Source organism: Amblyraja radiata, chromosome 31, assembly GCF_010909765.2.
Source record: "Amblyraja radiata isolate CabotCenter1 chromosome 31, sAmbRad1.1.pri, whole genome shotgun sequence".
Taxonomy (NCBI): Eukaryota; Metazoa; Chordata; class Chondrichthyes; order Rajiformes; family Rajidae; genus Amblyraja; species Amblyraja radiata.
The window spans coordinates 28,077,240-28,089,671 of record NC_045986.1 but is presented as its reverse complement, the minus strand read 5'-3'; the positions used below and the strand labels follow the sequence as shown (position 1 = coordinate 28,089,671).

The 12,432-nt window shown below is 49.3% G+C and overlaps 1 protein-coding gene across 3 annotated transcripts in view; it reads left to right on the top strand.

Moving 5' to 3' along the window:
- The window catches only part of LOC116990544 (Golgi integral membrane protein 4-like), a 32,662-nt gene that overhangs the window by 3,702 nt on the left and 16,528 nt on the right, over positions 1-12,432 (top strand). For 2 of the 3 annotated variants that reach the window (XM_033048316.1, XM_033048315.1), the window contains exons 2-3: positions 1,777-1,851; positions 7,938-7,987. In XM_033048316.1, the coding sequence (XP_032904207.1) occupies positions 1,777-1,851; positions 7,938-7,987 (125 nt within the window). The remainder of the gene's footprint in view (positions 1-1,776; positions 1,852-7,937; positions 7,988-12,432) is intronic. The other variant, XM_033048317.1, reaches the window with a different exon arrangement.

The following is a 12,432-nucleotide window of genomic DNA, read 5'->3' as shown; positions in this document are numbered from 1 at the left end:
ATCACACCGAGAATAACCATAACTACACGCCGTCTAAATCACTGCAATTTGGTGCCTGCCTGGCCCGCTGAGATCTTTCAGCAGTTTGTTTTTTTTGCTTAAGATCCAAGCTGTGTCACCATTGCGATATGTGTTCTGGTTTGTGTTTCATAGAGCATAGAAAGGTACCCCAGGGGAATGGGTCCTTTGGCCCACAATGTCCGTGCCAAACGTGATGCCGTGTTAGACTAAGCTCATCTGCCTGCACATGGTCCATATCCCTCGATTCCCTGCATATCCATATACCTATCTAAAAACCTCATGATTGCAACTATCTTATCTGCCTGCACCACCATCCCTGGCCGCATGTCCCAGGAACCCACCACCCTATGGAACTCTTGCCTGCAGCGGCAGAGTTGCTGCCTTGCAGCGCTAGAGACTCGGGGTGGATCCTGATTACGGATGGAGTTTGCACGTTCTCCCTGTGACCAGGTGGATTTTCTCCGGGTACTTCCCACTCGCAAAAGATGTGCAGATTTGTAGATCATTTGGCTACGGTAAATTCTCCCTAGCGTATAGGATAGAACTAGTGTACAGGGTGATCACTGGCCCACGTGGACTCGGTGGGCCGAAGGGCCTGCTTCCTCACTGAAGTTAAAGTCCAGATGTTGAAAGCTGTGCTGTGTGGTTTCTGCCCTTCTTGATTTTATCCTGTATCTATTTCCAGATCGACCTGCTGAACTGTGCTGCTTTTATATTGCTTTGATCCTCGCTGATTTAGAAGCATAGGTAGATCAATCCTGGCTTGAACCGCAGCCAAATGTTGGCTAATGTTCACTGAAATAAGTTAAATATTAAAGATTACTGGGCACATGTGTGCCAGCATCCTTCACACTGAAAAGCCCATTTTTGAGGAGCTGATTTGACTGCAGCTGCCTTGAATTTTTTTTTTTTTACTCAAGCAAAACACAAAATGCTAGAGGAACTCAGCAGGTCGGGCAGCGTCTGTGGAGGAGAATGGACAGAGGGGTCAAGAGTCTCTCAGCTGCTCCCTGCAGAGCCTGGGGTGAGACTCCCCCGCCCCCAGTGCTGGAGGGAGGAGGGGGAAGGAGAGGCGGGGCAAGTCGAGCCAACTTTATTGTCATGTATGCACAAGTGTGGCAAGGTGCAGGCGCTGGGATACTACATAGCAACACACGCCCGCGCACACACACAGGCGCATGCGCACGCACGCGCATACACACACGCAAACACACAGGTGCACGCACACACACACACACACACAGGCGCATGCGCACGCACACGCATACACACACGCAAACACACAGGTGCACGTACACACACACTGTCACACGCTGACATACATGTACACACACACACTGACACATGCATACCCACACACAGACGTGGTGGGAGTTGGGGGGGAGGGGGGGGGTAGAGGTAGCTAAGGTCCCGCATCCCTGTGGAGAGCACGGGATTGACGAGAAGCGTTGGATGATGGACCCAGAGTGGGGGGGCTACCATGTTGGGGGGGCGGGGGGGTCGAACAGGGAGGAGAACTAATGTAGAACTGTCATGAGGGGGGCTTGGAGAACATAGGAGGAACCGTCGAGAACTAAGGGGGATCACAAATCGATTGTGCTAAAAATGCTTTGGGTAAATTTAAATACTTTGCAACTTTGTCGGTGCCCTTTATGTGGCCACTCTTCGCATACCTTGGGTCGGCAAAACAAAGAATCTCACTGTGACCTGCCATTCATTGATCCATGGTGTTTGACGCTGTGTTTCTTTGTGCAGTCGTGTATGAGCATCGGTCCAGACTGGAGCGCTCGCTGCAGAAGGAGCGGAGTGAACACAAGAAGACAAAGGAAGGTGAGACGCTTCACTCTGCATCCTGGCTTCTCCGTAGTTCACCGTTGGCTTTAGAGATACAGCACGGAAACAGGCCCTTCGGCCCCACTGGGTCTGCACCGACCAGCGATCCCCTGGTACAGTAGCCAGTCCCCAAAGACAAAGCCTCGGTGCCCAATGATACTAAAGTCAGACTGTGGGAGAAGGGAGTGGGGGGGCGGTGTGGAGGGGAGAGGGGGAAGTGGGAGGCAGGGAGAGAGTGGGCCTCTCTGCGACACTATGCCCTGAGAGAGAGAGAGAGAGAGAACAATGTTGAGGTGCACTGAGATCTTACCAGTAAAAAACGAGTGAGAGAGAGAGAGTGCCCGGAGCTGTGGGATGAGTTGTTGGCGTGATCTGTTTTCACAGGGTACCTTCGACTGGGGTGAACAGAGGCAAAAACTGGTCTTGCCTTCAAATGGTGGATACACTCACCGAATAGTGAAAAGCCTGGGTAGAGTGGATGTGGAGAGGATGTTTCCACTAGTGGGAGAGTCTAGGACCAGAGGCCAGAGCCTCAGAATCAAAGGACACACCTTTAGAAAGGGGATGAGGAAGAATTTCTTCAGTCACAGGGTGGTGAATCTGTGGATATCATTGCCACAGACGGCCATTGAGACCATTGGGTATTTTAAAGATGGAGATAGATTCTTGATTAGTGCAGGTGCCTGGGGTTATGGGGAGAAGGCAGGAGAATGGGGTTGAGAGGGAGAGATAGATCAGCCATACTGAATGGCAGAGTAGACTCGAGTGGCCTAATTCTGCTCCTCAAACCTATGAACTTATTAAGGTGATGGTCCTCCAGCCCAGATCAATGGAGATGATGGGGAAACAAAGCAAATCTTTCCCCCCAGTTCTCCTTCAGGTGACTTTGAGTAGGGTCAGGCTGGGTGCGAAGATAATTAAAATTCCTCTGTTTAAGAAGGAACTGCAGATGCTGGAAAATAGAAGGTACACAAAAATGCTGGAGAAACTCAGCGGGTGCAGCAGCATCTATGGAGCGAAGGAAATAGGCAACGTTTCGGGCCGAAACCCTTTGGGTTTCGGCCCGAAACGTTGCCTATTTCCTATAGTGGAGATTGTTCAACTCTTTGCATGGAGCGAAGGAAATAGGCAACGTTGCCTATTTCTTTCGCTCCATAGATGCTGCTGCACCCGCTGAGTTTCTCCAGCATTTTTGTGTACCATTTAAAATTCCTCTGGCTGGTTGGTGTCAAGTTTTGATTTCCGTCCCTGCAGTGAATGACATGGCCGTGGTGTGTGTGGAGTAACTCTGTGAGCTTCTGTTACTGCAGCACTAAGGGTAACCTGGTATAAATACCGGGTTACAAAGATAGGCACAAAGTGCTGGGGTGACTCAGAGGATCAGACAGCCATGTCTGATCAGCCATGATCATATTGAATGGCGGTGCAAGCTCGAAGGGCCGAATGGCCTACTCCTGCACCTAATTTCTATGTTTCTATGACAGCATCTCTGGAGAACGTGGATTGGTGAAGTTTTGGGTCGGGGCCCTTCTTCAGAATTATTGTCGGGTAGGAAGGTGTGAGGGGAAGAAAGCTCGAGGTGAGGGTGGTCTGGCCAAGGCACAGTAGTTAATAGATGACCACAGGCAGTGTGGGGGGTGGGGGGGGGTGGGGGTGTTGATTGGCAAATGGTTGGACATAGGCCAGAGATGGGGGAAAATAAAGTGAGACTGAAGTATTGAAGAGTTGCAAATTGTGAAGCCAGAGGAAGGAAGGGGGGGGGAGGGGAGGGGAGGGGGGGGGGAGGGGAGGGGAGGGAGAAATAGGTCCAAGCCCAGGTGGGACAGGGGAGGCGGATAGATGGGGTGGGGGGGGTTGTTAGCGGTTAGCTAAAATTGGGGAATTTGATGTTAATCTCATTGGATCTCATGAGGAGATCTCATTGAAACATACAAGATTGTTAAGGGTTTGGACACGCTAGAGGCAGGAAACGTGTTCCCGATGTTGGTTGAGTCCAGAACCAGGGGCCACAGTTTAAGAATAAGGAGTAAGCCACTTAGAACGGAGGCGAGGAAACACTTTTTCTCACAGAGAGTGGTGAGTCTGTGGAATTCTCTGCCTCAGAGGGCGGTGGAGGCCGGTTCTCTGGATGCTTTCAAGAGAGAGCTAGATAGGGCTCTTAAAAATAGCGGAGTCAGGGGATATGGGGAAAAGGCAGGAACGGGGTACTGATTGGGGATGATCAGCCATGATCATATTGAATGGCGGTGCTGGCTCAAAGGGCCGAATGGCCTACTCCTGCACCTATTGTCTAATACTGAAGCTGGGTTGTAAGCTACCCAAGCGGAATGTGAGGTGCTGTTCCTCCAGTTTGCGTGTCACCTCGCCATAGCAAGGGAGGAGGCCCAGGTCAGAGAGGTCAGTCTGGGAATGGGACGGGGAGTTCAAATGTTTAGCAGCCGGGAGATCCAGCAGGCCTTGGCGGACCGAGCGCGAGTGTTTGGCGAAACGGCCGCCGAGTCTACGCTTGGTCTCACCGACGCACCGGAGGCCACAGGTGATCACATGCGGGATGTCCTGCTGCCAAATGGCTTCACAATGCCAAAGAACAGAAGCAGATGCGATGAGCTTCCAATGAATAGTTTGCGCTCTTGAGATCTCCTGGCGTTGAAGTAGTTTCAGAAATTGGACCAATTCGGAAATTGGCACACATCTTCAAAGGAGATTGTCTGGATTTATTTGTAATTGCATTATTTCTGGACGTACTCCCTACAGAACTTGCCTACATTGCGTTCTACCCGACACAGTTTATCTGCGGAATCAATCTGCTCTGACCCACAATTTATTATTTCATACTGCTGTCTGAAAATGTTACTCCTACCTCACTGTTGCCTGAAAATATTACTCCTACCTCACCATCGTCAAAAAATATTACTCCTACTTCGGTGAGGCCACAAAATATTGCTTCTTCAATTTCCCCAGGAAATATTACTCCGCTGTCATCTGAAAATATTACTCCGACTGCACTTGTCTGGAAATATTACTCTGACTTCCCTGTCGCCTGACAATATTACTGCTACTTCCCTGTCCCCTGAAAATATTACTCCTACTCCACTGGTCTGAAAATATTACTAAGTGGTATTCCCTTATCATGTATCTGTACACTGCGAATGGCTCGATTATAATCGTGTATTGTCTTTCTGCTGACTGGTTAGCACGCAACAAAAGCTTTTCACTGTACCTCGGTACACGTGACAATAAACTACACTGAACTCTCATCTGAAAATATTACTCCTACTTTGTCACCAGAAAATGTTACTCCTGTTTCACTGTAGTATGAAAATATTCCTCCCACTTTACCGTCTGAAAATATTACTCTGACTTTTCTGTTGGTTGAAAATATTACTCCTATTTCACTGTTGCCAGAAAATGTTACTCCTACTTCACTGTCCCCTGAAAATACTGGATTTTAACTCTCACCCAAGCTATGTGCTGTTGGCCATGTTAGACAATAGGTGCCGGAGTAGGTCATTTGGCCCTTCGAGCTAGCACCGCGAGAGAGAGATTGGGTAGCAGAGAAATAGAGGAGGGAATGGGATTGATCTAAGAACTGGCATAGACTTAATCGCTCGAATGGCCTGCACCCTTGTGATGAGAATGTGAAAGCACAAGGCCAAAGTACCCACATGGAAGGTGTAGTAAGACCACCTGTACCACCCTGGCAGCCAAATATCTCCCTGGCATCCCAACCTCCTCCTGTCTTTGCCACTTCACTGGCCCTTGTTCTTCGGGACATTGTACCCTTCCCATTGTGAAGGCTTGTTTTTGCCTGGAATCCCCCAGGGCTGCCAGTATTGGGGCTCTAATTTTAAGTAACGTCATCTCATTTACCCCCCCCCCCCCACACCCCCCTTCCCCCTCCATCCTTGTCCCCTTCCTCCACCCTGGTAATTCCACCAGTTCCAAAATTCTCCACATTGCTCCTCTTGAGACCACCCCTTCCCTGGACATAGCAACATAGAAAAATAGGCTCAGGAGTAGGCCATTCGGCCCTTCGTGCCAGCGTCGCCATTCAATATGATCACCCAAACTCTGTTCCTGCTTTTTTCCCCATATCCCTTGATTCCGTTAGCCACCAGGTGCCACCCTGCCTGAGGTCATTTGTGGCTGGCCCTCATGGCTCCTGGTCTTCTCTTGCCTCCCAACTCTTCACCTTCCCACAGCCCTTACTTTCAGAAGGGTCCAGACCCGAAACATCACCCATCCATTTTCTCCAGAGATGTTGCCTGACCAACTGAGTTACTCCAGCACTTTGTGTCTTTTTTTAGTACTGGTTTACATATTCTGTTGTGCTGCTGCAAGTAAGAATGTCATTGTTCTATCTGGGACCCATGACAATAAAATACTCTTGACCCTCTTGGTTGGGGCATTGGTCTAGAAGTTTGGAGGGTGGGGGGGGGGGGGGGGGGGGGGGGGGGGAAGGGAGTAGTCTTTGCAGGAAATGAATTCCAATTCTGCCAACTGTTTTCTGTGTTTAAGAATAATCATCTTGGTTTCCTGCTACACCCACTTTACAGGCAACACAACGGATATTTTCTTATCTATTTAAAGAGGAAATCCCGCCCTAGCTGCTGAGCTGGGTTGCAGCATTGCATTTTGTGCTGAAACTCATTATAACAGGGTTATTTACTCAGCGGATGTATCCGCCCCTGAAAAATAAATGGGGATTGTTACTTTTGGGAATCCAGTTAGGGATGGCATGGTGGCGCAGTGCTATCCTCACGCCTCACGCGATCTGCACGAGATGGTCTTCATTCCACTGGGGCTAAGAGTCGAAAGAAGCAGGGTTAGACTAGAACAGGATCTCGTGGAGCAGCGGCAGAGTTTGCACGTTCTCCCCGTGACCTCGTGGGTGTTCTCCTGGACACTGGGTTTTTCCGGGGTGCTCCAGTTTCCTCCCACACTCGGGCTAGGAGAGGAATGTTGGTTCGCTGCTTGAGCCACCTGCCCAAGGAAGGCGATGGCTGGAGGCCCTGCAACAGCCTGGGACTCGCCTGGATAGGGCCCCGCTCATAACAACCGGAGCACGGTCTGTACTTTGAAAATGAGCGCCAAAACGTTGCACGGCGCTCTCAGTAGACGATTTCTGTAAACACTTAGCTATTTTGGTATGGCAATACTTACTGGACTGTATGTAAGAAAATAATGTTTTAGTTCTTTTTCAGTTTAGTTTATTGTCACGTGTATCGAGGTACAGTGAAAAGCTTTTTATTGCGTGCTTTCCAGTCAGCGGAAAGACCATACTTGATTACAATCGAGCCGTCCACAGTGTATAGATACACGATAAAGGGCATCACTTGGAGTAGTAGCTTACAAAGTGGAGCGATTGTAATGGGTGATTGCAGATCCACTTCTGGGACCAGCGCGCAGAGTCGCCAGGCTTGGGCGCCATCTTGCCTGACACAGTGCGTTTGCATGTGTAACAGCAAAAGTGCCTTAGAACCCCTCTGAACCTCCACTACTATCCTGATTTAAGTGGATTAAGTTCCCGGAGGTTTTTGTCAGTCTCCTTACCTGCTTCCACTACCTGCAACCTCCGGCAACCACCTGCAACCTCCGGGAACCGCACGGAAACCTTGGGTGGGGCGCAAAGTCTCCAGAGGTTTCCGTTCAGGTTTCCTAAGTGGGACAGGGGCATTACTCACCTGCTACTCACATGTCATTGGACTGGAAAGATTGCAGAGAAGATTAACAAAGATGTTGCCAGGACCCGAGGGAGCAGAACTATCGGGAGAGTTTGGGCAGGCTAGGACTTTATTCCTTGGAGCGCATGAGACCGAAGGGTGACTTATAGAGATGTGTAAAATCATGAGGGGAATAAATAGGGTGACTGCACAAACTCTTTTACCTGGAGCAGGGGAATCAAAAACATGAGAACATGCGTTGAAGTTGAGAGGGGAAAGATTTAATATGGACCTGAGGGAAAAATCTTTGACTGAGAGGATGGTTACAGCGCTCGGTCCCCACCGACCTCGTGTTTAGACGCATCGACCTGATACCGATTGAATCCCAACTCATTCTCACTTTCCCTCTTGTTCCTACAGACTTTCTGGTGTATAAATTGGAAGCTCAGGAGTCATTGAACAAAGAGAAGGTGAGTTCTCACTTTGTTCCATAAACGTAGCACCTCATCTCCAAACTGCAACTCATCCCTGTTTCTCAGTCTTCCTGCTTTAAGATGCAAGGTGAAGGGGGGGAGACCAGTTTGCTTCATATCAACTTCTAACTATGACACACACACACACACACACACACACACACACACACACACACACACACACACACACACACAGACTGCTCCCTTCTCTCCAGGGATGCTGTCTGACCTTGCTAGCCCTTGCTGTCTCCTCCCCTTCCTTAACCCTCGAGCTGTCTCCTCCCATCCCCCCCCCGCCCTCGGGCTCCTCCTCCTCCCTTTTTCCTTCCTTCTCCCCCCCCCCCACCCCCCATCAGTCTGAAGAAGGGTTTCGGCCCGAAACGTCGCCTATTTCCTTCGCTCCATAGATGCTGCTGCACCCGCTGAGTTTCTCCAGCATTTTTGTCGACCTTCGATCTTCCAGCATCTGCAGTTCCTTCTTGAACAACATGCTGTCTGACCCGCTGAGTTCCTCCAGCTTTTTGTGTCTATCTTCGAGTGCTCATTGAGTCTGCTTATCCTACACGGTTCAGTTTAGTTTATATTTAGAGATACATCGCGGAAACAGGCCCTTCGGCCCACCGGGTCCGTGCCGACCAGCGATCCCCGCACATTAACGCTATCCTACACCCACTCGGGACAATTTTTTTAAATACAATAACCAAGCCGATTAACCAACAAACCTGTACGTCATTGGAGTGTGGGAGGATACCGAAGATCTCGGAGAAAACCCACGCAGGTCACGGGGAGAACGCACAAACTCCGTACAGACAGCGCCCGTAGTCGGGATCGAACCCGGGTCTCCGGCGCTGCTGCGTTTGCTGTAAGGCAGCAACTCTACCGCTGCGCCACCGTGATCGCCCGAAGATTGGCATTTCAGTGACCAGAAAGCACGTTAGTGTATCTCGAAAGACACTCTCTATATACTTACAGACAAAATGAATTGCAGGTGCTGGTCTACAAATAAAACGACACAAAACGTGTACATTGAGTCGGTGCTTGGGTCCAGGAACAGCATTTCTGAAGCCCTGGGTTAAAGTTTGAAATTCCAATCTAGAGACTTGAGAACAAAAGATGAGGCTGCTGTTCCAGAACAGAACCACGCTGTCAGAGACGCCGTCCTTCAGACGCTAGCTTCAACCTGGGGCCCTGAGATCTTTCACGTCCATCTGAGAGGGCAGACGTCTCCTTGGTTTAAGGCTGTCAGACGATGTCCTATCGCTGGCTTCGGCTGGTTGCTCCAAAATTACTCTTTAGTGGAAACGTTTCTGTGAACATATTGGCTGCTGCTTTTCCGACACTTTGTTGTATCTCAGAATGGAACTGCAAGTGCTGGTTGACAACAAAATGACACAGAGTGCTGCAGTAATTCAGCGGGTCAGGCAGCATCTCTGGAGAACACGGATGGGTACAAAGTGCTGGAGTAACTCAGCGGGTCGGGCAGCATCTCTGGAGAACATGGACTGGCAACGTTCATGACAACGTACTTGCAAGTCTTTCTCTTCCCCACCGCTGGTGTGGGCTTGTTTTATTTGAATGATGGAGTTGATTGCCTGGGTGTGAGGGGGGGCCCCAGCTTGTACCAACCTCCTGGTGCCAGAGGGGTGTGTGGGCACCCTGCCCCAAGGTCTGACACCAGGGGGGCAGCACGAAACAGCTGCATCTCCTTGCCCCCGGGAGATGCTTCCGCATCGGGCTCCAGAACCCTCTTTCTCGCTCCACCCTCGGGGGGGGGGGGGCCCTTTGTCCTCGTGCTCGGCGCTGAAGCAATGTCCATTTTTGGGAGGTGCGATTGTTTTAGACAATAGGTGCAGGAGTAGGCCATTCGGCCCTTCGAGCCAGCATTGCCATTCAATGTGATCATGGCTGATCATCCCCGATCAGTACCCCGTTCCCGCCTTCTCCCTATATCCCCTGACTCCGCTATTTTTAAAGAACCCTATCTAGCTCTCTCTTGAAAGCATCCAGAGAACCGGCCTCCACCGCCCTCTGGGGCAGAGAATTCCACAGTTTTCTCAAAGCAATAATGCTAGAGACCCGAAGAAGGGTCTCAACCCGAAACGTCACCCATTCTCTCCAGAGATGCTGCCTGTCCCGCTGAGTTACTCCCGCTTTTTGCGTATCTTCGATGCTCACAGCCACTTGGCTGCATTTCAGCAGACTGTAGAACAGCAATACACACACGACCTGTAAGCAATTATCCAGGGACTCTGACAGATTATCCTGTGGCTTGTTGAAAGCAAACCACAATTCAAAACAGTCAGCATTTGATGATGTTACTCGAACTGAGATTATTGATTCTTAGTTTTTTTCTGCTTTGTTCTCTGGTGAAGTTTTTTTTCTCGCTGGTATTTACAGCCTGTCCTAACCCAACTCATTCATCTATCGCTGAGTAAAATAGCTATGTCGGAATATAAATCAAACGCATCGCCACGTGTTTGGAATCTAATGTAAACTGAGATGAAGAATTCCTTTGCTAAAAGGAAGATATTAGACATTCGGCTTTAGATTTTGTCCATGCAGCATGGAAACGGGCCCTTCGGCCCACCGAGTCCGTGCCGACCAGCGATCACGCCGTACGATAGCACTGTCCGATACACACCAGGGACAATTTCCAGTTTTACCAAAGCCAATTAATCTACAAACCTGCACGTCTTTGGAGTGTGGGAGGAAACCGGAGCACCTGGAGAAAACCCACACGGTCACAGGGAGAACGTACAAACTCCATACAGACAGCACCCGCAGTCAGGATCGAACCTGGTTCTTTGGCGCACTATGGCAGCTGCACCACCGTGCCGCCCTAGAATGAGTTCTTATGATTATCTGGTGAATTCAGTTATTACTGATATTAGTTTTTCATTCCTAGGTCAGTTTAGATTCTTAACCGTAGAATCTGAAGTCCCCTCTCTGGATTGTAGGGTCATCTGGTTTATTATTCCAGTAACACAACCCCAGTGTGGTCCACCTCCAAACCTGCCCGATCCATGTACCTGTTTAACTGTTTCGTAAATGTTGGGGTAGTCCCTGCCTCAACTACCTCCTCTTGCAGCTAGTTCCATACACCCACCACCCTTTGTGTGAAAAAGTTACCTCTCAGATTCCTATTAAATCTTTTCACCATTCACCTTAAACCTATGTCCTTTGGTCTTCGATTCAGCTACTCTGGGCAGGAGACCCTGAACATCTACCCGATCTATTCCTCACATGATCTTATACACCTCTCTATAAGATCCCCCTCTCATCCTCCTGCACTCCAAGGAATAGAGTCCCAGTTTACTCAACCTGTGCCTATAGACCAGACCCTCGAGTAAATCTTCATAATCCTCATAAATCTTCTCTGTACCCTTTCTAGCTAGACAATATCTTTCCTATAACACGGTGCCCAGAACTGAACACAATACTCAAAATGCAGCCTCACCAACATCTTACACAACTGCAACATGACCTCCCAACTTCTATACTCAATACTTTGGCTGATGAAGGCCAATGTGACAAAAGCCTTTTTGACCGCCTTATCCACCTGCTACCACCTTCAGGTAACTATGTACCTGCACTCCTAGATCCCCCTGCTCTACAACATTACCTTCACTGTATTGGCCCTGCCCATGTCAGACTTCCCAAATTGCAACACTTCACATTTTTCTGCATTAAATTCCATCAACCATTCCTCCGCCCACTTGGCCAATCGATCAACATCTTCACTATCTGCAAAACTACCCACTTTTGTGTCATCTGTAGACTTGCTGCTCTTGCCACATATGTTCTCATCCAAATCATTGATATAGATGACAAACAGTAACGGACCCAGCACCGAACCCTGAGGCACACCACTAGTCACAGGCCTCTAGTCCGATTAGCAATCTTGACCATCACACTCTGCTTCCTTCCATGAAGACAATTTTCTATCCAAGCCAAGTTCTAAATCAAGTTTCTCCCAGAATTTCTTCAATTGACTCCTTCCAATTGGGTCCCAAGAAGCTCTTGGCTGCAGGTAGTTGATGGACCAGAGGAGGAGCTGAACGGACTTGGAGAGAAGGTTTACAATTGGTCTTGAGGTCGTAGGTACGAGGATTGGTTCAGACACTGGGATTGGATAAGGATTGGTCATTGGGATTGGATTAGATTGTCCACAGGGATTGGATTGGATTGGCAACTGGGATTGTATCGGCCACTGGGATTGGATAAGGATTGGCCACTGGGATTGGATTGACCAATGGGATTGGATTGAATCGGCCGCAGGGATTGGATTAGATTGGCCACAGGGATTGGATATGATTGGCCACTGGGATTGGATTGTATCGGCCACTGTGATTGGATATGATTGTCCACTGTGATTGGTTGTGATGTGAGGCTGCAGATGCTGGGATTAGATTGGGCTGGGTTACCTGTCGGGATTGGATTGG